The 27,891-nt window shown below is 45.7% G+C and overlaps 1 protein-coding gene across 1 annotated transcript; it reads left to right on the forward strand.

The window, feature by feature from the left end:
* The first annotated feature begins 481 nt into the window (after positions 1 to 481).
* CKMT2 (creatine kinase, mitochondrial 2) lies at positions 482 to 27,891 on the forward strand. The gene is made up of 10 exons (XM_079915692.1): positions 482 to 517; positions 15,158 to 15,329; positions 16,836 to 17,034; positions 18,476 to 18,571; positions 19,030 to 19,251; positions 20,901 to 20,986; positions 21,937 to 22,060; positions 23,108 to 23,242; positions 24,665 to 24,790; positions 27,523 to 27,891. The coding sequence occupies exons 2-10, from the start codon at positions 15,178 to 15,180 to the stop codon at positions 27,640 to 27,642; spliced, it is 1,260 nt and encodes a 419-aa protein (XP_079771818.1). The 5' UTR covers positions 482 to 517; positions 15,158 to 15,177; the 3' UTR covers positions 27,643 to 27,891.

Genomic DNA, 27,891 nt, shown 5'->3' on the forward strand with positions numbered 1-27,891 from the left:
TAGCTTGGAGGGGAGAGGGGAGAGGGGAGAGGGAAAAGGGGAGGGCCCCGGAAAGAAGGGACCATCCTCCACAGCTAACCGGGGCCCCAGGGATGGGCTCTTAAAGGAAGATAGGTACAAATTCCCTAACAGGTGCAGCAGTTTCCAGACGGTCCTTCCACCCCGAGGCCGGGGCCGGCAGGCCTGAGCAGCCAGTCAGCTGGGCTGCGGGACCAGGAACCCCTCGCAGAGTTCGGGGAGAGGCAGCCTCCAGCACCGGATTTAGGGGAGGGAAACGTTTCAGAGAAAGGGCAGATGCTAGAAAACGGCGGAAGAGTCGGAATCCGGCCTTCAAGGGCAAGGCTCGGGGACCAAGTGCGTCCCGAGGCCTCAGACGGGATTGGCCGAGACGGGCCCCGCCCTGCCCCTCCCGGCCCCGCCCCGCCCGGGAGCCCTTTCAAGGCCGGGCCCCCGCCCCTCCCCTTACAGTCCCGGGCTGTTCGCGAGAGGCAGGACGTGGGAGACTCCCGACTCCAAGGTCAGTGAGGCAGTGAAACTCGGCTTTATTCCTCCAAAGTGGGGTTACTGCTAGAGCCAGGGTGGGGCCTTGTGAGCAGCGGACCCAGGGCTGTAGGCCGGAACCTGGGCACTGCTCCTGTGTGAAGACTTCATGGTAACTCTCTAAAGAAGCCGGCAGAGCGTCTGTCCTTGGCTGAGCCATCCTGCGCCCAGGCGCAGGTGGCCATTCCGTGGGACAGCTGCGCTCGAGGTGCTGGAACCGTGTCAGCACCCTGCTTGCGGTGCCTGTTTTTCATAGTGAATCAGGACTTTTTCTTGATGGAAAAAAAGAAAAATATCTAAATGCCACTGAATTGGGAACTTTAGCCTTCAACTTCCTTTCCCTTGTAATTTGTAGAAACTAGTTCATTAGTTTTGAGAATGGTTTCCCTCAGCAGCATCAAAAGAGGTGCAAATCAGTGACTTGGGGTAAGCTAACTTAAAAATGAACATTCTGGAGCCCTGGAAAGGAGCTAATTACTGATTGGGCCAATAGCTAGACCTGATTTAAATTGGTTAATGTTATTGCTAGAGATTGATTTTTTTTTTTTTTTTTTTTTTTTTGCGTTACGCAGGCCTCTCACTGTTGTGGCCTCTCCCGTTGCGGAGCACAGGCTCCGGACGCGCAGGCTCGGCGGCCATGGCTCACGGGCCTAGACGCTCCGCGGCATGCGGGATCTTCCCGGACTGGGGCACGAACCCATGTCCCCTGCATCGGCAGGCGGACTCTCAACCACTGCGCCACCAGGGAAGCCCCTAGAGATTGATTTTTTTTTTCCTTTTATTAGCATTTTGAGATTGATTTTTGAAATCACTAACCCATTAATAATGAGCCAAGGAACTGTTTTCCCCCCACTGGAGGTAAAGATGCTGTAGAATTGACCTACGTGTATTTCATCTCTGGCAAAGGACTGTTCTTTGTTTGCTTGCTTGGGTTACTGTCAGCCCTGTTCCTGTCCAGTGGGGGGAAAACAGTTCCTTAGCTCATTATTAATGGGTAAGTGATTTCAAAAGTCAATCGCTAGCAATAACATTAACCAGTTTAAATCAGGTCTAGCTACTGGGCCAATCAGTAATTAGCTCTGCCAGCTTCATGACCAAATCTTAGCCTTAGACAGTGGGCCAGAGGCCAGGTCAGTTTTCCTAAAGGGCTGGATGAGGCAAGTACAGGAAATGTGGGGTGAGGGTGAGATAAGGAATGGAGAGTCCTGGGTGTTCAGAGGCAAGAGGAGGATTGCTTCTGAGACACACTTTGCCCCTGGCTCAGAGGCACTGGGTTTCCATCTCTGCCACAGCTTAGAGAAGGAGCCATTTGTCTTCCCAGAGGGAATCACGTGGGACCCTGCGTCAGCATTCTGGGAGTTCCTGCCCCTGAGCCAGGAATCCCACAGGGAGCCTGTCTGAAGGTGACTGCTGGAGGTCACACCCATTCCTGCCTGGGAAGCCACAAGGGCTCCTTTCCTTGGGCAGGAAGGAGGGTCCCACTCCTTTACAGCATTTCAAAGGACTAGATGGTTCCTAGCTTCCTACTTTCTTGTAAACAACTTACCCTTGAGAGGCGAACCCGGTCATGGTTGTATGTCTTCATCACCAGGAGGCCTAGGAAAGACCTCTGTTTTGCAGGGAAGGACCATAAAGCCCTCTGCTTATGACTTTCTACTTGTTGAATGGAACAGGAATGCCCAAGGGTGCCTCTTAGGGTACCAGTATAGCCGGTGGTGGCGAAGTAACTTGAACTCTTTGCTCCCTTAGAACTGGGAAGGAAAGCCATTCTCTGCTGGCCACGAATGGCATCATAAGAATTTGTTCAGAGTGTTCTGTGGAGCTGGTCCAACCCCAAGGACATCTTCTGTTTTGGGGTGTCTCTCTGGAGGGAAAGCTGACACGTGGTCCTCCCCCGGTCTTCCTTTGCCCTCCAAGGAACTCAAACACATGGACGCCATTTACAGCTGGACCAAAAATAACTCGGAGTCAGCAGAATGGTACCCATGGCATCTCCATCCAGGATACTCAGGACGACCAGGAGGCTCAGAATTGAGGCCATGACAGAACCTAAGGCCTCCACATCTTAGGATGTCACAGAACCAGGCAAAACCCTTAAACCAGGACCCAGACTCCCAGTATGCCTGCCTGAGACAGAGATATAGAGCTCTTGGGCACAGTGACAAAGGGGCTTAATGTGGTGGTTCTTGTGTTTTAGTGGAGAGGGCAAGTGTAGGAATACCACAACACTGTTGCTTTTGGCTGTGATCTTGCACCCCGTACTGAAATCTCCCTGGCTTGGAGCCCAGCAGTTCTGCCAGGTTTTAGCCCTATTGCTGTAAACAGTTATTTTCAAATCAAGAGTCATGAGGTATTCCAAGTTAGGGAAGCTGAGGCAGACAGCTTCTATGGGGTGAGGGCTAGAGACTACCTCCCTCCTCACCCCTGCAAGCCCTACTTCTGGAGGAGAGAGGAGAGAGGAGGGGAGGAGAGAGAAGAAAAGTCCATGCCCCGTCTCCTCAAGAGAAAGGCAGGCTGGCGCAGCAGCCCCTGCATGGCTGACAGGCGCTTCGGGCACCTGGCGTCAGAGTGGAGAGGGTGAAGGAGCACCTGGGATCTGGGCCACTTCAGCAGAAGCCTGAGGACGGGAAAGAGAGCAGGCTTATAACATCTGGGACTCTGGGGGAGTCACATGCCCCGAGGTGATGGTCCTGTGTCTAGTAGCTGCTGTGGTAAGTGCATGTCTGCGGTCTTGGGAGCCTAAGTGGAGGGATCTGTGTCACTCCCAGGTCCTAAACCACAAAGGTGGTTTCTCTCCAGTTGCTGGTCTGTGCAGGGCTACCTGTGAGGTGCTGTGGTCTGCAAGGAGCCTGCATCCAGGGCCAAAGACAAGCCTAGGTTCAAATGCCAGCTTTATCAAGGTGCTGACCCCAAGACCTGGGGCAGGTCCCTTAACCTCCCTCTGTTTTCCCCATCTACAAAATAATGCCTACTTGGAAGGATTGTTTCAGAGACTGAAAACAGTGTTTGTAAGGACCTCTTGCAGGATGCATGGCTCATGCTAGGAGTTTAGTAAATGATAGTTAAAAAGAAAAAAAGACAGTAAGGTTTGACTGGGCATGTAGGGATGGAAAGGACATTCCAGGTGGAAGGAAAGGCCGGGTAAAAGGTCAGAGTCTGGAAGAACTTGGGAGCCCAACTGAATAAATCCATTTTGCGAACCCTGATGCTGGTTTTCAGAGGATGAGCAGTGGATCAGAAAGTATATGATGGGCTCCTTCTGGAATCAAGTCTTGTCCTCAGATTACAAAACAGAACAATTAGGTGAAACACTTTAAATGCTAAAAATGTAAACTAAAATCAACATTCAGAGAAGGGGCAGACCAGTCTGGGATGACCAGGGGTGGCTGTGGGGAGAGAGTGATAGCTGTCCCATAGGCTTAGGGTCACTAGGGGGAAGGGACTCACATTTATTCAGTGCGTACTGTGGCCTGTCACTTAGTCCTCACAACAGCTCAGGGAGAGGTCTCATCAAACCCATTATAGAGAGGGAGTTGCTGAGGCTCAGGTAGGCAATTCATGGGCTTCCCAGACCTAACAGGGCTTGGGAATTGCCTGTGCAGTTTATACAACATACCTGTGACGGTCCCATTCTTGCCACTCATTCAAAAGATGGAGCCTGGAAATCTGGATTTTTAGCACACTTCACAGTTGATTTTTTTTAGCTTTTAATTTATTTATTTTTGATCATAAAGGCAACCCATGTTGATTTTTACAAGTGATGCAATACAGAATTCTACTAAGAGAAAATTAATAATCTGCCTACTCCAAGTCTGTTGCTCTGAAGTAATGCTTTTTGCAGTTTGAAGAATCACCTTTAGTACTTTTCTTGATGTTCTTACAAATATATGCAAATACATATATACGTATATCATTGTTACAAAATTGGAACCACTCATATTCATTACTCTGCAAGTTTTTTTTCCCTTTTAACCTAAGACTATGGCAAGACATGCATCCAGGTAAAGTGGAGGCAGTTTTAACTGATTCTTTAATAGCTGTGGAATATTCCATTGTCTGAATGTGTCACATTTAATACAACCCTCTCCCTCTGATAGACAGGTTTCTTCTAGGTTTTTTTTTGCCACTACACATAGTGCTTCACTAAATATCCTTGTGCCTCTCTCCTTGTATACTGGCAGCTCTATTTTTTTTTTTTTTTAGAAATTTAGCCTTTTTTAAAAAAAATTAAATTTATTTATTTTATTTTTGGCTGCATTGGGTCTTCATTGCTGCGTGCTGGCTTTCACCGTTTGAGGCGAGTAGGAGCTACTGTTCGCTGCAGTGCACGGGCTTCTCATTGTGGTGGTTTCTCTTGATGCGGAGCACAGGCTCTGAGAGCGCGGGCTTCAGTAGTTGTGGGTCGCAGGCTCAGTAGTTGTGGCGCACGGGCTTAGTTGCTCCGTGGCATGTGGGATCTTCCCAGACCAGGGCTCAAACCTGTGTCGCCTGCATTGGCAGGCAGATTCTTAACCACTTCGCCACCAGGGAAGCCCTGGCAGCTCTGTTTCTGCAGAACAGATTTCCAAAGTGTGATGCTGGGCCAGCGGGTATGCACATTTTTATGTTAATTGACGTTTCCTGGTTCACTTTCCAAAATGGTTGCGGCAGCTCACAGAGCAGTCCAGGTGATTCTGATCACAGACAGGGAGAGAGGAGAGGGCCACGCAGAGCTGCTCCCCCCTCACCTCCTGCCCCTAACTCTCCCAGCACTACTCAGCAGGAGCCTTTTAGGACCAAAAGAAGACCCCACCTTGCCCTCTAGCTTGGGCCGTTATTTACCTGTCTCCCCAAGAGCAGAATTCCTGACTTGGAGCAGCTAGGTGTAACTTGTCCTGCAGAAAGGCTCTTAGAAGACATCAGGGCTGAAGGAAGGGAGGGTGCCTGGGAGCAAGCTGCAGGCGCAGCGGGGCTGTGGGCTGGAGAAGAGAACTAGGGCTGGCCTATCAGGGATACACATCCCTGCAGGACCAGGCACCCCTGCTTGGCCGAGTACCCCACTCTGGACTAGGGGGCACCTGCGTCCTCAGGAGAGAGGGGGGCTGAGGGAAAAGGCTCTGTCTTGGGTGAGCAGACCCAGAGAGGCACTAGGAGACGGCCTGGCCCAGGAAGTGGCCTGATTAAGGTGCAAGACAGAGGGTCTCAGGCAGAAGCATCCCAAGGAAGAAGCCTGCTGTGGATCCAGGCAGGCTCTGCAATTGCCCCACACCCAGGAGGTGCGGGCTTCCTGAGTCTCTGGGGGATGCTCTCAATGTGTTCAGTAGGTAACCCTCCATCTGTCAGAAGGAGCAAGGGAGCCCTCAGCCCCCCTGCCCTTGAACGAAGCCGAGTTCCCTGCTGCTGAGGTGAAGGGAGAATGTTCTCAAACACGCTGTGGGCAGCCTGTAGAGTTGACCTCTCAAAAGGAGTGCACAGTGATAGTAACAGATGTGAGCAGATTTTCAGCCCTTCATAAGTGCCAGGCCCCGTTTGGATTTGCCCCTAGTAGCTGCAGGTGTTCTGGAATCTAGAATCAGTCAAGGTTGTCCCCACATCATGGGTTTTCTCTGGACCTTTGGGGACAGGCAGCCACTACACATCCTAGGCAGATTCAGTCCCAGTGTAATTCAACTCTAAATTTCAGGGGAATTATCTGCTATAGAATCTCCCCAGAGCCAAATTTGGATGAGTGACAGTGGTCCAGGACGCTTTGTCCTCATCCAGAAGATTCCAGACCTAGGCATAGAACAGGGCGTACAGTTAGCCTTTCTTCCTCTCTTCCTTTCTGCAGCATTCCAAAGTAGATTAAGTGTGGTGTGGACTGAGGGCAATGGCCATTCTCCCACCTGGAGGATGGCTGGAAGGCAGCCGGCCATAGAGAGGCGATGCACCAGGCCTCTATAGTCATCTGTTTATGCATATGGGTGTGCGGTGTCTAGTCATTGTTTCTGCTCTGATCTTTTGCAGTTTGTGTCTGGGTACTAGTCCCAGGGCAGGTGGAAACAAGTAATACCTCAGTCTGATTAAGACCAGGCAAGCTCCCTCAAACAGTATAGCTGAGTGATCTGGGCCAGCTCCAGGCCCTCCCAGGGACTCCCATGGGGCTCTGGTTCCCCTCGAAGAACACTTACCCTTTGCCTGGTAGTTGCCCAGGTCGGCTGCTGGTTAAGAGCATGGACTAGGAAAAGAGACCACTGGTCTTGAATCCCAGTATTGCCACTCACAAACCGTGTGCTTCTGGACAAGTTATTTTACCTTTCTTTACCTCCATTTGCTCATCTGTAAAATGGGGCTAATAAGAGTATCAACCTCATGGGTCTGTTGTGAGGATTTAATGAGGTAATAACCATAAAGCTAACAGAACCATGTGCCCAGCATAAAGTAAATGCTACACGAGAATTTTCCCCTCAGACTGTGAGCTCTGTAAAAGCTGCCACGTAGTAGGCACTTAAATATTTATCAGACAAATAAGTAAAAAGATACCTATCCTCACCATCTTATCATCCTGTCTTGCCTCTCCCTCCATTATTGCCCACTGTGACCCCTCTCCCCCAGAGCACATCAGTGTCATTCACGGTGACCGTGACCCACACTGCCTGATGACCTCTGGAAGTCTGTGGTCACTGGTGTTCCTGGAAGGTGGAGGAAGCCCCGAGGGCACACCCTCTGGTTCCTCTGCCCCTCAGAGCTGCCCAGAACGAGGCCTGTGTGCTGGTTGGCTGTTTGGCCCCCGCAGTTATCCTCTCTCAAGCCCTCTCTGGAAACCCTGATTGAGAGAAACGATCCAGTATCCCTGAGAGAGCATAAAGAACCAGAGGCAGCTAGAAATATCTGGCAACTCCATCCAAACATACTGTAATGTTGTTTGTTATTAAACCTGATAAGTAAAAACAGGATCTTCATTTAAATAAGAAACTACTACTGAAACTCAATACATGTGATTTCTCTTTAGCTGTGTGACCTTTGGCTGTCAGTTAACCTCTCTGTTTTTGAGGTCCCTCATCTTTGACATGGGGCAAGATATCTGCTTCTTGGGGTTGTTGTAGAGAAAATACTTGGCACTTGAAAGTACTAATTTTCCCCCCTTATTAAGATATGAAATGATTTTTAATAATTCCACTTATTCTACAGTGAAATGGGTTGCTCTAGGAAGTGGTGAGATCCCCATCACTGTTGCTATTTAAGGAGGGCTGAAAGGAAAGGATTCCTGCATTCGGGCTGAGCTACATGACCTCTAAAGTCCTTTCCCACCCCAGTGTCTCTATGGCTGTTCGTTCACTCACTCATCCAGCATTTTCTGAGAACTTACCACATGCGGGCCAGTGGGCTTGAGAACCAAGAAAAACTATGACCCAGTCCTGTGGTCTTTGGGTCTTTTCTCTTACATGTGCCAAGTGCCAGGTCAGCTCTGAGTGATGTCCATCCTTGACCTGAGCCCTGCTGAGCTCCCGACACCGTCCTCCCCAGTGTGTGGGAGAGGGAGATAACAAAATGAATGCTCCCTTCCCTTTTCTTAGAGCATTTCCTTTAGAAAACTTGTAAATTCTGTCTCTGCCCCTTTGAGATGTATTTAAATGTTTTTCAAAGCTAAGTAAGCTTCCAGCCAGCTTAACAACCCAGGACTGTCTTTCTCCAAGGCCTGGGAGCCATCTCTTTGAAATGTAAACACCAGGAAGATAGTACCCCAATCTCCCAGGCTCGGTGATAAAGACCTGCTGTCAGAGAGATGGGAACATCTCATTTTCCCTTTGGATAAAGGCAGTTAACTAACACAAACGGCCACCGCAATGATCAGGTGAATTTAGAGTGAATTCTGTGTGACAAATGGTGCTGTCATGTCCTCTTACTTGAGTTACCTGAAGAACAGGCGTAGGTGGGTCCTATCAGCACGGCTCTTTAAGAGGGTGAGACTTTGTTCTGTCTTTCCAGTCTCTTTAGCTGATGTGCATCACAGTCTGGTTTCGTGCTTAGTCAATAATAAAGCTGTTTTCTTTCTCTCCTCTGTCTTTTGGAGAGAAATTTCTGGGTGTCGGGAGACTTAAATTTCCCCGACACCTAGCACTTTCTCTTCATCTGACCCCTCCTTCCCCACCTACTGCTCAGTCCGAGAAGGATCCCTGGAGGAAGGAAGGACATGCAGTGATGCTTCATCCGTTATCTGTGGGGTAGCATCCGCTGGATCACCCCTGGAAACCGCCGAGGATGGGCTCAGTGGGCTCCCAGCGGGGCAACCAGCCTGTCATGGCTGAGAGGTCAGGAGCCTGTGCTGGGCTACCCTGGCTCAGGGGCAGCTCAACAGAGACCAGGAGCCTGAGCAGGGAAATGCTGAAAACCTGCCTACCAGCCTCACTCAGTTGCTTTTATGATAGGATTTCAAAATCAGTAGCTGAAAGGGACGTGTTTAGTGTTATGTAAGTAGATTTTTTTCTCAAGTTTTGATCCAGGAAGCTAGCTCACAAAATTGATTCTATATTGGCTTGGATACCAGGCCTGGGGCTTCATAGCAGATTAAAAGTGAGAAGTACTTGGGAGTAAAGGAGCCAGGTTAGTAAGGTGCCCTGGAGAATAGCCCAGGGAAAAGAACCCATTCCCTTAGACCTACATGCATTTAAAAGGAGATACATAGGAGGCTGGTATGATATCCTCCTTCTGGAAATCAGGCAGAGCACTGCTCACAAATAATTATGTAAAGCCTGGGAGGAAGTGTTTACTGAGCAGCTACTATGTGCAAGGATCTGTGGCAGATGAGTTCCTGTCCTTGAAGATTTTACCCATCAGCTGGGAAGATAATCCGAACATAGTGGGGAGTTCCCTAACATGACAGGAGATACAGGACAATTGAGTTCACCAACAAATGTCAAAAAACTACGCAGCTCAAGTGCAAGTGAGTGAGCAGCCCGTGAATGCTTTGGGAACTCAGAGAGAAAGCCATCACCTGAGGCTAGAAGGGCACAGGGAGATTTTGTGGGGACAAGGCACCAGGCTGTGGTCCAGTCAGACAGGGAAAAATGGACGGCAGAGTCCTAGTTGAGGGGCAGTAAGAAGCAATACTTTTACTAAAACAGTAACAATAATTTTACTAGAACCAATTAGTGTGGTTTATTGCATTAGCACAAAAGTACAGACAGAAAACTGATATCTTAAAAAGTAATATCTATATTAGAATATATATATATGTGTGTATATATATATATATATATATATATGTATATTTTCAAGTTGAGATTGTACAGGCTCTAGAGCTGTCAATCCGAATGTCGGGCCAGCCCACTGGGTCCTAGGTGTTCTGGGCCCCCATGACAGTCCCTGAATGTATGTGCACATGTGCTTGTGTGAGCCTTCACAAAATTCTGAATATGAGCTTCTTTAGTTGACATTTGCCTCTTTCCCCCCAAATAGATCAGGATTCCTCTCCCAGGGAACACTGGCTGCTGGTCTCACAAGGCTGAGGGAAGCTGGCTTCTCAACTTCTCTGTTGCCCATGTTCCTCTCCCCCCAGCCCTCTGCTCCCCCATCTGCTCAGCTCTCTGATTGGCCCCGTTTTCTAGCCTCACATCGCCCACTCAGTTGACACCTGCTCTCCCACATAGATCTGGCAAAGAGAAGAGCAAACGCCAAAGCCTTGACGTGGCGCCCACAGTGAGGGTGTCTGGATGCTGAAGCTTTTGTACCTGGAGAAACACCACAGCTGTTCCAGCCCCTCATCTCCTCTCTCCAGTGATCTCTTGACAAAAGAGTTCAGTGTGTTATGCTAATACTAGGGGCATGGAGGGAATGAAAAAAATTAAAAAGCTTGTAAGGGAGCTTCAGATCTCTTATGCTCCAAACTTTTGTTCCAGTGGTTTCACACAATATACTGATTTATAGAACTACTATCTGTGGAAACTAGGCAAAGCCAAATACTGACCCCTTCGGTGGACACAGATTACCTCTCACATGCCTCTCTCCAACTCCACTTGTTTATGCCGCATGTTACCATCTGTGCAAATAACAAATCAAGTCTCTCCTGAGCAGGAATTTTAGCTGTAGATGGTGCTTATGTAAGATTGGGGCCTCCTGGGTAACAGAGGAATCTGTAAGACAAAACAATGTCCTGCCTGTGCAGCTTTTCAAAGACTAACTTTTAACATGCAAGAGAGAGTTAGTTTAGTCATGAGGAAAAGTGATTTCATTGCAAGCCTGGCTTTGGGTCTTTGGGGAGCATGGCTCAGCCATTGCCAAATTACTACCCTGTTCAATGAGACCCTTGTTTCAGTCTCGTACCCAAGTTTATCGATTGGGACCTCAGTAGAGAAATTCTATGTCTCACTGTATCTTGGAGAGAGAAAAACATAGAGTCAAAGAAACAGGAATTCTTCACCAAAGCTTTGAGTCTGTGTCAATTCTCTACAAGGAATCAAAGCAGGGGTGCTCTGAATTTCAGCTCTAGGATTGCTCGTCTTGCTGCCACCAAAGCCTCCACGGGCTTATTACCATGAATCATGCATCACTGCCCAGACACCAGCATGATGTTAGAACTCTTGGATGTTAATATTATTTCCAGAAACTAAAATATTTCAAACATTAATATTCTGAGTCAGACACCTACCCACAGATCACCCTTACAAAGAGGAAGACCTTTAAAGACCACCAGTGGTCAGTGGGCTGCACATAGACACACTCCCTCCTCTTCCTCCTGACTCTACCTCTTTGGATTTATCTTCTCAAACATGCTGATGTGAACACCTGTCAGTGCTAAAGCCAATTAAAGAAAGAAAAATAAAAGTCAAGCTATTGAGCCAAACTCAGAAACCAACGCACTTCTTATTAACTTAGGGCTGGCTTAAATTTTGACCCATCTAGAGTCTGGAAAGAATTCAGGCAACACTTCCTTTACTTTGGTGAGTTCTGTGGTAAAACTCATAGAAGACAGTATTGCCTCTCTGCTTGAAAAGCAGATTGGAGGGTCTGGAAGCAAATAAGACAGGTCTGAAAGATGTAAGTTAGTGTCACCTGCTGTGTACGAGAGCCAGGAAGCCTGGGTGCTGTTCGTTGAGGAACACTAACCTACTCTTGGAAGGAGATGGACAACAGCCCAAAGTCTAGTAGGGAGCAAAGAAGTACATGTGATGAGATGAATGTTGGGCCATTACACATCCCTAGAACGACTTTGAGAAATGGCCCATTTATCTTGCCTGCTGATTACTAAAGTAATTCCTGTTGTCTTTACGATGGAGGGAATTGTTTTTAGAAATGACACCGAGGAAAGGCTGTCTGATAATCTGATTTCCTGGGCTAACGTAGAAAAATAACTTCCTAATTTTTTTCAAGGACTTTGATGCTTTTAGTTGAGATGTTCGAATTTCTCCCTAGCTCAAAAAATGTTAAGTAAAGACTTCCAGGTGGGGATCCTGGAAGCACAAAGTTGATGGACCCATCCCAGTTCCCAAAATGCAATCAAGGAAGAAAGTGGACCTCAGAAGGCTACTCTTAGAATTGTGCGTAAGGCCATGTCGACCTCACCTTATTAGAGGAGTTTATCGTCTGCTGGATAGCCCAGGTTTTCATACCACAACCATACTCTCAACAGGCTCATTGCAGTCATCCAACCCACCTGTGCTTGGAGAATCTTGTAGCAGAGCCTTGGTAATCTTCTAAATACAAGGGGAAACAATTCCACCCTTCCTTTATTTGGGCATCACAGAGACCAATATAATGAGAGAGTACTAAGAGTTACCTGCTCTATTGTTCTCCACTCAACAACCCATGATAAATAGCTCCCCACTGGGTGATACTGTGGATTAATTGTCCATTCTGATTTCTGGGCAGTAGCAGACACAGCAGGGTATCTGATTTTCATCCCTGGTGATATTATATAAATATTTATCTTTTAAAAATATATTTATTTATTTTTGGTTGCATTGGGTCTTTGCTGCTGCACGCGGGCTTTCTCTAGTTGCGGCGAATGGGGGCTACTCTTTGTTGCGGTGCACGAGCTTCTCATTGCAGTGGCTTCCCTTGTTGCGGAGCATGGGCTCTAGGTGCACCGGCTTCAGTAGTTGTGACTCGCAGGCTCTAGAGCACAGGCTCAGTAGTTGTGGTGCATGGGCTTAGTTGCTCCACGGCATGTGGGATCTTCCCGGACCGGGGATCGAACCCATGTCCCCTGCATTGGCAGGTGGATTATTAACCACTGCACCACCAGGGAAGTCCCATAAATAGTTATCTTGATTTATACATGTTCACAGTTTTGAAAGATAGTTTGACTGTGTCCCCAGGTCTGGTTGATAATTATTGCCTTAGCCCCGTAAGGGCACCATATCTCTGGCTTCCATTATTCATTGTTGAAAAATCAGCTGATGTTTTTTCTTTATAGATGAACTGTCTTTTCTCGCTGACTGCTTTTGATATCTTTGTTGCTAATATTCTGCAGTTGACTGTTATTTAGGTATGTGTGGATTATTTTCATTTTGCTTGACTTATGTCATGCCTCTTGAATCATGGATTTTTGTCTTTCATCAGTTGTGGAAAATTATCAGCCATTTCCCTTGAAATATGGCTTCTCTGTTTTCTCTATTCTGCCTTCTGAGGCTTCCATTAGATGTGTATTTGATCTTGTCATTCTATCCTTTATACCTCTTTTATCGCATATTTTCCATTTTCTTATTTACCTGTGCAACATTCTGGATAATTTCTTAAGATATACCTTCCAATTCATTTATCCTGTCTTCAGCTGTATTATATCCATGGTTCATTCCAGTTCTCTTTCAAATCAGGTTTATTATTCTTAATAGTCTCTTGTTGCTTGCTCGTCATTGTGATTCCATCACTTATTTCTTTAAACATTCCGCATAGAGCTAATCTATATTCTTGTCTGACAATTCCAGTATCTTCAGTCATTGGAGGTCTGAATCTGTGGCCATTTCTTCTGCTGACTCCCATTCATGGTGCCTCCTTGTGTGCTTGGTGATCTTTGACCAAGAGCCTATTGCTTGATCTTACTGTGTAGGGAAGCAGGGCCTAAACTGAGTATACCTTCCTCAGAGCAGATTTGAGTGCATTTCTGCTGGAGGGCTCCTGACCCTGGACCACTTTAGCCCCTTTCAAGGGTCCTAGCTCAACTGGGTAGTCTTAGACTCAATTCCCCACCTCCCTGCTGGTATCCAGACCTTAGTATTCAAATGGACATCCACTCTCAAGATAACCCAAACCTGAGCTCCAACACCAACTCATTTGGGGTGAGCAAAGTAGGAGAATGGTCCTTAGAGACTTTGCAACTGCGAGTAATGATTAGTCAAATCCATTCCACCTGCCTTCACCAATCAAGGTTGTCTTAAGACTAGCATCTCCACCAAGCAGCTCCTAGCCTAAACAATAAGATGTTTGCCTGAGTTATTTTCCAGGAACGTGGACTCAGCTGTGTCTAGTTTAAGCGGAGCTGGTTATAACTAGATAGGACCAGCAACCGTCCAACTGGGCATACATGGATGTCAGTGACCTTTTGACATAGGAGGGCTGAAAACTCTACCCTCAGAACCTGCAGAGGTGTGTAACTTTATTACACCTGTGCAAAACAACAATTACCAAACCTTTTCCCAATCATCTTTCCCCACACTCCCAGACCACCCTGCTTCTTTGTTATCCCATAAATACCCCAAGCCCATTGCTTTCAGGGAAGTGGTTGTGAGATTTGTTCTCCCATCTTCTCCCTTGGCTGCCTTGTGAATAAACCCTCTCTTTGCTGCAGACCTTAGTGTTTCGGCATTTTGGCTTGTTGTGCGTTGGGCAAAATGAAGCTCGTTTGGTAACAACTTCCTCCATGCCTTACAAGCCCAGCAATGCATTCTATTCAGGGTCTAGTTGTGTAGCGGCAGAGTGCAAAAGAGCACCTGGGCTGTCAAGCAGCCAGATGTAGAAATCCTCTGGGTTTTTCCCGCTATTAGTGGAGAAAATGGCAAGGACTGCAAGCAGTTTGACATTCTCAGTGTCTAAAAACCACCCAGGTAGGGGCTCCCCTGGTGGCGCAGTGGTTGAGAGTCTGCCTGCTAGTGCAGGGGACACGGGTTCGAGCCCTAGTCTGGGAGGATCCCACATGCCGCGGAGCAACTAAGCCCGTGAGCCACAACTGCTGAGCCTTGCGTCTGGAGCCTGTGCTCCACAACAAGAGAGGCCGCGATAGTGAGAGGCCCACGCACCGTGATGAAGAGTGGCCCCCACTTGCCACAACTAGAGAAAGCCCTCGCACAGAAACGAAGACCCAGCACAGCCAAAATAAATTTAAAAAATAATAATAATAATTAAAAAAAAAAACCTACCCAGGTTTTCCTAAGCAGTGTGAAGGGGACTGGGGAGAAAGGAAGAAAGAAAAACGAAACAGGCTAAGTCGCCTGCAGTTTTTCTCTTGCCTGTTGTTCTCTGTACTGTGGTTCAGGGCCATCCTGTGAGGCTAATTCTCAGCTTCTCTGGAGTTCCCTGGTGGTTCAGAGGTTAAGCATAGGCACTTTCACTGTGGGGGCCCGGGTTCAATCCCTGGTCGGGGAACTAAGATCCTGCAAGCTGTACGATGTGGCCAAAAATTTTTTTTAAATAAAAAATAATCTTTAGCTTCTCTGCTTTCCAGACACTCATCCAAGAGGAAGGATGGCCAGTACCTTCTCGAAGTTGCTAACTGGCCGCAATGCCTCTCTGTTATTTGCTACCTTGGGCACCAGTGCCCTGACTACTGGGTACCTGCTGAAACGGCAGAACGTGTGTGCTGAGGCCCGGGAACAACACAGGCTATTCCCTCCAAGGTAAGTCCTCCTGGCTTTAAAACGACACCAAAATGCCAGCCAGAAATATGCTTTCCTCTGCTGAAACTGTCGGCAGAGGCCCCTCTTTTTGCCTCTGAGGGTGACTAAATCAAATGGACTCATTAAGCACAGTGACCTGTGGCAAATCCAGGGATGTGTAGTGTCATCATTCCTGCCCAGAGCTTGAGCTCTAGTGGAATAGTAATAACAGTCGGAGCTAACCTTTGTTGAATATGTGTAGGCGTGTTGAGCACTTTACGCAGAGTATTCTATTCCTCTTAGCATCCCTTTGTGATGAAATGGAGGCTTAGGAAAATTAAGTCGTGCCCAAGTTCACGCAGCTGGTGCAGCCAAATGTGAACCCAGCGACCTTGATTCCAGACTCATGCCTCACTCATGCTGTACTGCCTTCTGGAAAACGTGATGCGACAGCACTGATTTTAAGTATCAGCTTCTTTGCTTTTTATTTTATTTGTTTTCCGGCCACACTGTGCAGCATGTGGGATCCTAGTTCCCTTACCAGGGCTCAAACCCATGTCCCCTGCAGTGGAAGCACAGAGTCTTAACCATTGGACCGCCAGGGAAGTCCCTAAGTATCAGCTTTAAAGGACCTTGCAGAAGGGAAGCAGAGAAGTGGCATGAAGATGGACTGTTTTCTCCACCCTGGGGACCTTGTCATGGCTGAGACATCCCACACTGGATAGAGCTGGAGTGGATGCTGACTTTAAGGGATTCCGTATAGGCAGCTGTGCATGAAAGAGACAAGGAAAACCTGAGTTGTTTCTCAGAAACATTTACTGGCTTTCATGAGAATTAGGAACTCTGAGGGAATTACTGGCACCTACCGTATACCTCAGGAATTCCTTATGTGAGATTACCTGTGTTTGAGCCTGTGGTGGTCTTGAATCCTCTATTCTTCAATCAGTACATATCCCAGGGTAAGGTGGCAACCCCCCATTTGATTTCTTTCTATGCATTATTTCAACAACTATTTACTGAATGCCTGTTTCTATAGGCAGGCACTGTTCTCAACAAAGCAGATAGTCATAGAGTTTGCATCATAGACAGAGGACAGGTAAATCAATGAATTTCTGTGTAGTTCTACCCACACGGTTGTTAGCCTCTATCACAGACCTAAGGGACCAAAATGTAGTTGTTGCAATTTACCCAAACTTCTGGGTGTAAAAAAAAAAAAGTCTACATACGATTTCAATTTCTTTTCTAATCGTTTCACTCTATTTCCTCTTTACGTAAACATAAGCCACAGTCTGTGGGCTCCTGCTGCCAGCGTAATGGACTCCTTAGGCCGGGCCAGGTCCATCCCTCTGGCAGTTCAGGGAACTAGTCTTTAAAATCTGGCTTGCTTAAATCATGACCTAGCCAGTTTTCCTCTGCCCACTGGCTGAAGAGAGCCTGGTGGAAGGATGGCTGGCCAGAAACAAAGCTCTCGCATAGGCCCCTCGCCTCAGGGGCTGCTCACCGAATACCCCTCTCCTCCTCATGCAGCGCAGACTACCCTGATCTGCGCAAACACAACAACTGCATGGCCGAGTGCCTCACGCCGGCCATCTACGCCAAGCTCCGCAACAAGGTGACGCCCAATGGCTACACCCTGGACCAGTGTATCCAGACTGGAGTGGATAACCCCGGCCACCCCTTCATAAAGACCGTTGGCATGGTGGCTGGTGACGAGGAGTCCTATGAGGTAAAACTCTTGGCTGCCGGTTCTGTAGTGTGTGTGTGAGGCGTGCTTTGGGTTCTCTCTGTGGGACCAACTTGCTGTTTTCTCAGGAAGGGTGCTCAGGAAGCCAGCTTCAACAGAACAGCTGCAGTGCTCTCTGGAACAGTGAGGTCTACAGCTTCCCAGGGACAGGGTTTCCTTTGCTGCTGCTGTAGTATCCCTCCCCACCGAGGAATGAGTTGCATGACCCAGCTCTCACAGCTTGTCAAGGGGATGAGTTAGTACAGAAAAAATACAACCTTTTAATGTTTTTATTGTTTGTGTATTCACCGATAAGGCATTAGGAGATGATGTGTTTGTAGCTGAACTTTATTGAGGCTGGAGGATGGTTCCATGTGTGTTTAGTTTGGGAATTACTGATTACACAGCCCCCTGTAGTCTTACTGAGTTCACTGAGCCTGTTGGAGAAATCCCATGATCTCTGCATCCTCATCCTGGGTCAGAAGCACAGGATGGTTTGCTGATCTGGAGCTCAGCCGCCAGAGCAGCTTCTAAATTACAGTAAAAAAAACACCCTCCAGCCCATCTCCCTCAGGTGTGCCCCCTTTGCACCTTCTGTTGCAGGGAGCTGAAGGTGATTCCCTGGGAAGGCAGCCGTCAAGAGGAGGGAGAGGGCCCCCTTGAATAGACTAGGATAGCAGCTCACTCAGGGACAGCAGTGCCCACCTCTGGGCTCCCAGAGTCCCAGACTAGAGCTGGCTCCCAGGACCCACTCCCCATAGCTCCCAAAGGCGGCACGGTGCTCTGTTTGACTTCTCTGAACCTTATTTTACCTAAAGGATGTTCCTGCAGTTTTTGGTTTTTTAAAAAGTAGATTTCACTTGAGATAATTTGTGCTGGGGAAGGTCCTCACAGGGTAACAGGTCCCCCTGCTTTGCCTTAATTGCTGCTGTGCACTTTTCTTTCTATGCAGCTGGTTTTCCACAAATTTATTATATTGCTTAAAGTCTAGAACCCGACCATCCCTTTGGACCACAGAACTGCTTAGCTTTGAGCTGGCAGCTTCTTTTATCCCACAAAAGCAAGAGCTTCTGGAGAAAACCCTCAAATTCTTAAACACAGGATTTTCTTGCTCCATCTGATGGCAGTGAACTTGGCAGAATCGCTAGAGAGGAGGTTACTATGACAGAGTTCTGTAGCCCTGCCCTCTCCCGAGGGGCAAGGTGCCTCAAAGAGGTTTCCTCTGGTATATGCGACCTACTAGTACTACTACTAGAATTATTATCGTTATTATTAACCATCAATCCGGTCTCACACCTATTTCCTGCATGGTTGCACTGAGAATTTCAGAGAAGGAGGGCATCAGCTTTGGCCCTTAAGATAAATAGGAACAAATGATGAACCAATTCAAGTACTGATAGATGAACCAATTCAAGAGGAAACAGGAGCGTCGTCCCTCCTGCAGGTGTTTGCCGATCTTTTTGACCCTGTCATCAAGCTGAGGCACAATGGCTATGACCCCAGGGTGATGAAGCACCCCACGGATCTGGACGAATCCAAGGTAGGCTCCAGCCACCTCTGTACCTTCCCATGAAGCCAGCACTCCAGAGTCCAAGGTGAGGAGAACTGGAGAGAAGGGCCCCTGGGTCAGATGCCCTTGAAAGTTCCGTGATGGCCCTCCCACACCATGCTCCCTAGAGGGCCACTGAGACAGTCAGGAAGGTCCCAAAGTCTGTTTTTCTTACCTCCTACCACCAGCGTAGTGGTGGTCACTGAAGACTTTAGCCTTTCCCAGAACAATTCCTTTTTTCACCCCAAACCTAGCCAGGGTAAAGGACTGCAGACAGCGCTGTGTAAAGTAGCTCCTCCCTTGACTTCCCTCCAAGACCCCTCCCTGCCCCCAGAGTTGCCCGATGTGTCCAGCATGCACACGCGCTCAGTGCCCGGGGGTCCCCTGGTCAGCGGGTTGGAGGCCACTGTGGCCGTGGCGCTGCGGTAACCCCGCACTCTGCTCTGCAGATCACACATGGGCAGTTGGACGAGCGCTACGTGCTGTCATCTAGGGTGCGCACGGGCCGCAGCATCCGCGGGCTGAGCCTGCCGCCCGCCTGCACCCGGGCCGAGCGGAGGGAGGTGGAGAACGTGGCCGTCATGGCCCTGAAGGGCCTCAAGGGGGACCTGGCCGGCCGCTACTACCGGCTGTCCGAGATGACGGAGAAGGACCAGCAGCGGCTCATCGATGTGAGTGACCCCGAACCACGTGGGCTGCCCGGGGCGGGGCTGTGCCGAGAGAGCCCTGACCCGCGCGGGGCCGTCTCCCGCGGAGCTCAGACCCCTGCTGTGGTTGGGAGCTTGCTGGGGCTTCAGGCTGGTCAGTCTAAGGAAGGAAAAGCAGGCCTTAAAAGCTTAGGTCAAAAGTGGAGGAGGTCTATGGATAAAGTCTGCCGAGGAAACAATGGGGTGGTGGGTTGCCATTGCTGTGTGGGAGTGAGTGGAGGATCCCCGGGCTTGTTGATAAATAGGAACAGTTGGGTGTGGAAAATCCCGTCCGTGCCTGGAGGATGGTCTCCATTACCACACTCAAAGTCCAGGAAGCTAGGAGCTTCTGGAAAGGGAATTATCCAGGTGGAAGGCCTGCCCTGACTCACATTGGAGCTGGCCTCTGGGGTTCCTGCTGCCTCCACAGGGTCTCCATGGCTTCCCTCTAACACTAGGGTAGGCAAAACTCAAGTCCCTTCCTTTTTTCCCTGTAGCAAAGTTGAAACAGAATGGCATTTTCAAAGGTAACTTTAAACTCCAAGGAAAAGCGGAAGCAAATTTCTGTCATTTCAGAAGATGTGATGCCACAAAATATGCCCCATTTCCAAACCAGGCGGGCAACTGTGTGGTCTAGAGGCCTCAGTCTCCTGGTCCCCTCCTCTTGTTCTGGCACAGAACAAGCCCTCCTCTGCCTCAAGTAGCCACTTCTGGTTGCCAGGTTAAAGGGCATGCTGCTTCCTGGGCAATGATAGTCCATAAGCCTGGCCTGGCTCAGGTCTCCAACCCCTTCCGCTTAGAGATTGTAGATCTTCCTGTGTCCTCTTTATTTCTGACTTCAGTGTAACATATGGTATCCATAGTCATATTCTTACTGTGTACACACAGTATTTTGATCTGATTTGGGTCTGCACAGTAGCATATTGTAGCTAGAGGCATACTTGGGAGTCATGCAGGTCTAGGTTTGCATCTAGGCTCTGCCACTTTCTAGCTGTGATAGGTTTCCTCTCTCTCAATCTGTTTCCTTTTCCTACCAAAGAGAATGATGACCTTTACCTCAGAGTGTTGTGAGGATTAAAGGAAATAAAAGTACATAGCATAGAGCCTGGCACGTAGTGACCATTAAATGAATGGTGACTATTTTTATTTACAGATCATTATTTTACATCTCTAATATTTTTTAATGGAAGGAATGATACTAATAAACCAACAATGCTGGTAACATGGAGAATGCAGCTGTATACAACCCTTTTCAGGATAGCACCCCTCACTCACTGCCCACTCTGCCATTGCATGGGGTTGGTGCTGGTGGGGTAGACACACTCCATAGTGATTAAGGATCTCCATCTGGGCTAAGCCAGCGGTTTTCAACCTTAGCTGTACACTGGAATCACCTGAAAATAACTGATGTCCAGGCTGCTGCACCCAATGACAAGTCGGAATCTCTGAGAGATGGGAACTGGGCATTAGAATATTTTAAGCTCTCAGTTATTATAGTGGGCAGCCAATGCTGAGAAGCACTGCCTGAGAGACCGCAGCCATTATTAGTGAGTTGAAAGTGGATCACCTGACGTTTGCCATTGTGTCTGATCTCATCAGTTTCTTCTTTTTGCTTTGTCCCTTTGGGCCTGCAGGACCACTTTCTATTTGATAAGCCAGTATCCCCTTTACTAACTTGTGCTGGGATGGCCCGTGACTGGCCAGATGCCAGGGGAATCTGGTATGAACATAGCATTTTCACATTTGCATTGTGTGCAGACGTTCTCCTTCAGATCGCTGCTTGTCCTAACCTGAAGTTGCTGTGACCTGCGCTTGACAGCATGCCCAGCTTGAGCTAAATGGAGAAGATAGAGTACTTAGAAATTGGGGGTGGGTGTCTGTGTGTGTGTGTAATATATAAGTATAATGATGTTTCCAAATGTGCGGGAATGTTAGCTGTTTTGCATGAATTGTGCATGAGAAAAAAGACTTTCTTTTTAAGAAAAACTTAGCTTCATATTATTTGACCTCCCAGAGAATCTGTTTCATGACATTAAAACAAAAGAGCAGAAAATGAAAAGTAAATATTGAGGATTTAAGCAAAACTCTACAAGGAAGAGTGGCTATTGAGTGTACACATATTTTGTCTTGGCCAAGAGTCCTCAGGCCACTTTGATTCCTAAACCTTGGTAAGTTATTATGACACTATCCGAAGGAGCCCAAATCAAAGTGTTTGGGAGCAGCTGCTCAGTGGGGGTGGATAGGCGGGATCTATACAGCAAACATATGTGAAATCTTCTGCACCCCAAACGTGTTGAGCTGCAGGTAAAATCTTTTTTTAAGTGCCACAAGATTTTGGTTGAATCTATTAGGAGGCAAAACACTCTTGTTGGTGTCAAAGCCAAATGTTATCATGGCTGAATTATTGTCATCCTAGTCTGAGGAATGAGGGAGATTATGTTCTTGTTGGGCGAAAACATGACATCTTTGAGGGTTGGAGTTGGTCTTACTCTTCATTCTGTCAAGGTAACATTATTTTGCAGTACTTGTTCAGGCACAGTTAAGAGATTAGGACCATCTAAGGAAATGAGGAAGGTGAAATGAAGCAATCAAGCTACAGAGGTAATGGGAATTTTCATGTGTTGAAACAAATGTAATTAACACTCAACACAGTATTTCTCTCTTCATTAGGCATAATAATGACAAGACATTTCTCATCTGGATTAATGAGGAAGACCACACCAGGGTAATCTCTATGGAGAAAGGAGGCAATATGAAAAGAGTATTTGAGCGATTCTGTCGTGGACTAAAAGAGGTAAGATGTCATCAGAGAATTCTGAATAGTCACTAAAATAAAATCTCTTTGTTTTTCATTCTTGAAAAAAGATATTATGATGACTTCCAAGATGGGGCTAATCTTTTCTAGGGATCATGGCACTCTTTTGGAGTGGGACTTCCAGGGCAGTGCTTCAAAAAATAGATGACTTTTTTTGTTGTTATTAGCAAGTTCCTATGCTTCCCTTCCCAATGCAGGATGGTTTAGAGAAGTCTGTGGATCATTAGTTATTTTCTGATTTCTTTAACAGAGATCTTGGCTGTTCTAAGCATAGAGACAGTATAGGATGCACCTATGTTCATATGTGACCTGACCACAGCCATACTTGATGAGAATTCCTATATTCTCCTACTATGCTCATGTGGAAAAGCATAACAACTGACATTTATTGAGTGTTTAGTATGTGCTAGGTACTGTGTTCAGTGCTTTACATGGCTGATCTAATTTAATTGGACCATTTTAATATTGTGATAGAAGAAGTTTAATTTTCTATTAAAGAAGTACTGCAGAATGAAAGAACGAAATTTTGCCATTTGCAGCAACATGGATGGACTTGGAGGGCATTATGCTAAGAGAAATATCTGACAGAGAAAGATAAAAATACTGTATGATCTCACTTATATGTGGAATCTAAAAAAATACAACAAACTAGTGAATCAAACAAAAAAGAAGCAGCCTCACAGCTATAGAGAACTAGTGGTTACCACTGGGAAGACGGCAGTGGGGAGGGGCAGTATAGCGGTGGGGGAAAAAGGGTTATTACAGGATTATATGAAATCATGTGAGTGAAACTTTTGAAAATTGTAAAGAACTATAGAATTTAAAGAATCTTTCATTCAATAAAAATAAGTTTTTATAAAAACTGCAGATAACTTTGCTTTTTCCTTTCCAAAAAAAGAAGTAGTACTATAAATTGACCTAAGTTTTATTCACGGCAAACATGCAGTACACACATCTTTCCCTGGCGTTTGGGATGTGCTGAGTGAATGGATATCTGAGAACTTCGTCATTTGTTCCCTGTCTTAGGTAGAACGCCTAATCCAAGAACGAGGCTGGGAGTTCATGTGGAACGAGCGCCTGGGATACATTCTGACCTGCCCTTCGAACCTCGGCACAGGATTACGGGCTGGTGTCCACGTTAGGATCCCAAAGCTCAGCAAGGTAACGTCATGCAGCCAGTGGCCCTGTTGGGTTCCACCAGGATCAGCTCACCTGGGACTGCTTTGTGGAGGGAAAAACGTCACAGCCCAATTCCTTAACCCTTAGTTTCTGCACTAATGAAAGAAAATGACGAGAAAACGTTGTTTGTCTCAAAAACGCTTGTATCCGTAGGATAAGAGTTTTAACAGGCTGTAAAAAAGGGAAGTGGCTTCAAGAACAAGAACTTTATTCTTTTTATTTAAGATTTTTTTTAATGTGGACCATTTTTAAAGGCTTTATTGAATTTGTTACAATATTGCTTCTGTTTTATGTTTTTTGGGTTTTGGGCCCCGAGGCATGTGGGATCCTAGCTCTCCGACCAGGGATCAAACCCACACCCCCTGCGTTGGAAGGCAAAGTCTTGACCACTGGACCACCAGGGAAGTCCCAAGAACAAGAACTTTAAATCCTCCTTCATATAACAAGTCGGGATAGTTAGGCCGGCTGCTCCACTCTGCTCTCTCTCTCCCAATACAGAGGTTCTCAGACTCGGGCCTGCAGCAAAATCACCTGGAGGCTTGTGACAACACCTGCAGCACTTGCATTTCTCACAGATTTCCCGGTGATGCTGATGCTGCCGGTCAGGGAACTGCACGTGGAGGGTCACTGCCTTAGAGCGTTGTCCCCTTAGCGTGGTCACAGTCAGGCCTCACGCTCCAGCCTGTGGGAAGGCGAGAGAGCACGTGGGAGTGTCCGTGTAAAGATTTAAGATCTAGGCCTGGCAGTGGCACCCTTCACTTCTGCTTGTTCCATTAGCAAGAACCTAGCCAGTGGTTACTTCCTCAGCTCTCCTGTGGAAGAAAGGAAAAAGGATTCTGGTGGGCAACTAAGAGTTCTGCCACAGCACACCAAGTGAATCAAATACTTTAAAACAATTTTAGAAAATGTGCTTTTGGCCAAAAAAAAGTATGGTAATATTTGTTATTCAAAATTCCAATGCTAAGAAAATTATTTTTTTTAATTTTTATCGGAGTGTAGTTGCTTTACAATAAGAAAATTATTTGCTATGATTTAATGTCATGATTTTAATTATAGCAGTAACAAGTGTTATATAGATGAATAATAAACTCACCAACGCTGGCATCCAGATGCCAATATAGCAGTATAGAAGTTAATGACAGCTCTGCTACCTTCTACCTGTGTGTCCTTTTAGGCAAGTTAATTCCTCTGAGCCTTATTTTCCTCATCTGTGAAATGGGGGTAAAAGCAATACCTTCTTCATGGGATTGTTGTAAGTTCCAGCACAGGGCCCTGGTACATAGTAAATATATGCTTAATAAATATTAACTGTTATTACTTCTCATTATATGTATTTTCTAAGTGTGCCAAGGATGACAAATCTAGTTTGATTCTTAGGACACTAAGTATTATCCTTTGTCCCAGGATCCGCGATTTTCTAAGATCCTGGAGAACCTGAGACTCCAGAAGCGTGGCACAGGTGGTGTGGACACGGAAGCAGTGGCAGATGTGTATGACATTTCCAACATAGATCGAATTGGCCGATCAGAGGTAACATCTCTCTAACTTTCCGAACGTGAACTACCAAAATCAGCCTGGAGGAAAAGAAGCAAACTCAACAGCCTTTCCTTATTCACAAAATTCGAGACCTCCTCTTTGCCCATTGAGTCCTGAGTCATGTTAGCATTTCATTCTGTAGTACTTGTCTTCCACGCATAAAGGTAAGCACGATGTAAGCTGAGGATGTATAAGCAAGTGAAGGAATTCACAGTGGGACGGTTGTCACCTGCCTGCCCCCAGAGCTGTCCCAGCAATCCTGAGCAGCGGGAGTTCTGTTATGCTAAAGGACAACAGTCTTTCATCACTGAGTCAGAGAACACTGTGCTCTCTCTGAGGGGGATGAAATAGTGGATTTTCTCTTGATTCCGAATTTCCTTTGGTGAAGGTCACATACTATCATCTTCACGTTGACGTTTTTAGATACTTGATAGTTTGTAAAATTTTATGTTTAGGGCTAAAGATGGCAAATAAGGTATGCATGAGGTATGTGTGAGATTGTGCTCATCAAATAATCCTTAGGATTCTGTGAATACACAGGATAAATGGGATTCATAAACTATAGGTAGACCTGGAGTGATGCATGAGAAAAAGCACAAAGAGCGCATTTAATGAACATGGAAGCAGAATCCTAAGCAAATTCTGACCTCAGTAAATCATCCCAGCTTATCTGGATGTGGTCCCATTGAACGTATTGTGCCCATCATTAATTTAAAAGCCGCTTATAAAACTCTTAATAACTCAGTGGCTGGTTATTAAATCTGTGGATTATTGGTGCTCTTTCTTCTTCCCTGCCATCTTTTGCATATTTCATTGCCAGTTGGTACTCCTACCAGTAAACTAAGGAAAGGAAAGGAGAAAACACTCAAAACAATTAAATCAGCTTGAGTGCTCCCAGCTCTGGTAAAGTATTGATACTTGAGGAAGAAGCAGATATAAATACTACACCTTCTGAAATTTGCTGAATATGGTGTAGTGAATAAAGAAAATCTGGGTCCTAGCCCTGTCAGCTTCTAATATTAACTAGATTTTTAATACTGGAAAGCAAAGTACTCATCGTTTTTAGAAAACTGTAAGTCAATAAGTGATCATCTATAGGAGCTAGAAAAATTCCCAAAAGTATTAAAAAAAAAATAAAACCACTTGTTCAACCTAACAACCCTGAGATAACCATTGTAAACATTATTCTAAATTGCCTTCCATTCTTACAATTATTCAAAAAATGTTTTTTACAGAATTTAGTATTACAACATATTTGATATAACACAGCTTTTCCCAGTGTATTATAACATGAGCATTTTCCTATAATTTTATAATTCTTCAAAGAATATAAAATTCTTATTTTATAAATAAGATATATATAAATATTTTATAAATAAAATATAAATATTTAAATAAAAGAAATATAAATATTTTATAAATAAAATTCTTATAAAAGAATTTTTATAATTCTTCAAAACATATTGTTTAATGACAGCATAGTAAAGGTGGTCCATTATCTACTTAATATCTCCCTGATTATTTGAAATTTTGTTTGACTATCTCTGTACATAACTGTATGACCATCTCTATATATAACTCTAATCACAACTCTGATTAGTTAGTTAGAATATATTTCTAGGAAAGGTATTCCTGGGTTAAGGATGAGGGTCCCTTACTTATGACCAAGTTTCCTACCAGAAGATTTATACCAAGAGAGTTCCACAGGCAGTGAATGAGAGACCCATCACCACACCCTCATCAACACTGAGATAGGTCAGTTGGCTAAGTAGAAAATCAGTGTTTCTTTTATTAGTAATGACTAGCTTTCTGGCCCAACCCTTTCATAGGGCTTCAGTTTCCTTATGCGTGAAAATAAGTGGGGAGTGTACTAGACTCTGTCATGCCTAAAGTATGTTCAGCTGTAACACTTAACCATCTCTTCCATTATTGCTGTGCATTCTTGAGTTTTATCATGTATTTTAGTGCTGTCTAGAATTAACTAGTAATTCCTTTCTGTCTTAGTTTGGGTCCCTTTAGGAGCAGTGCAAATAATTTATTTGGGAGATGATTCCCAGGGAAAAATTCATAGGTAGATGTCCTCTAGTTTAAGAAAAACCAATATTTATAAACAAAAGTTCTAACATATATTTTTTTAAAGCAGGAATTTTAAAAAGTATATCTTAGTATAATTCACAGTTTCCTTTAAGTAGCACACTTGCCTGGTACAATACAAGCATTATTTAATTGCCAAACATTTGGGTTTAAACAATTTTCAGAAAGCCATTCATTGTGTAAATGATAATATCTGAACTATAGCATGTTTAGTACTCAGGTAGCTTAGTGGAAGGTCAGAATTCAAATCCGGATCAGAGAACATCACAAGGGTGTCACTGTGTAGTTTTACTTTAAGACAAACTGTTATAACAGAGATTGATGGGGGAAGAAGTGTCTGAGATGCAAACTAATGGTTTTCATATTTTTAAAAAGTCCTTACACACAAAGCAGTAACTCCATCTTAACTGCAGAAAGATTGAGAGAAACCCTGTAATATCTCCGCTCCCCGTCCCTGGTGATAAACATCAGACACCTCTCCTCCCATAAAACGTTAGGGAAATAAAGAGAAGAAATTGTTACAGTCCATGTAACAGGGCAAGTTTTCATTTGTCCCAGTATTGTTCCTACGGATCAAAGCCTTGCATGTGTCTTCTATGCAAATTAATCTTTCATCTTTTTCACTGTCAAAGGTTGAGCTTGTTCAGATAGTCATCGATGGAGTCAATTACCTGGTGGACTGTGAAAAGAAGTTGGAGAAAGGCCAAGATATTAAGGTGCCACCTCCTCTACCTCAGTTTACCAAGAAGTGAACTTTCCCTTCCCTAATTTATAAATAATCTGTCTGCTGGTATGACAGACATAAAGAAATTTCTACTCTGAGAGTTTCTGTAGACTTGGAAAAATGTAAAACTGTAGGTCCTGTCTATCTTTACAATAAAACTCTCCTTAATATCTTCAGTTTGTTTCTCTGTTGTTGTTTTTTTTAATGCTACTGAGACGGGCAAACACATCCAATTACAAGTAGTAGGAAGTAAAAATATTTTAGGACAACGATAAAA

The sequence above is a fragment of the Stenella coeruleoalba genome (genome assembly GCF_951394435.1).
Source record: "Stenella coeruleoalba genome assembly, chromosome: 3".
In the NCBI taxonomy this organism is placed as follows: Eukaryota; Metazoa; Chordata; class Mammalia; order Artiodactyla; family Delphinidae; genus Stenella; species Stenella coeruleoalba.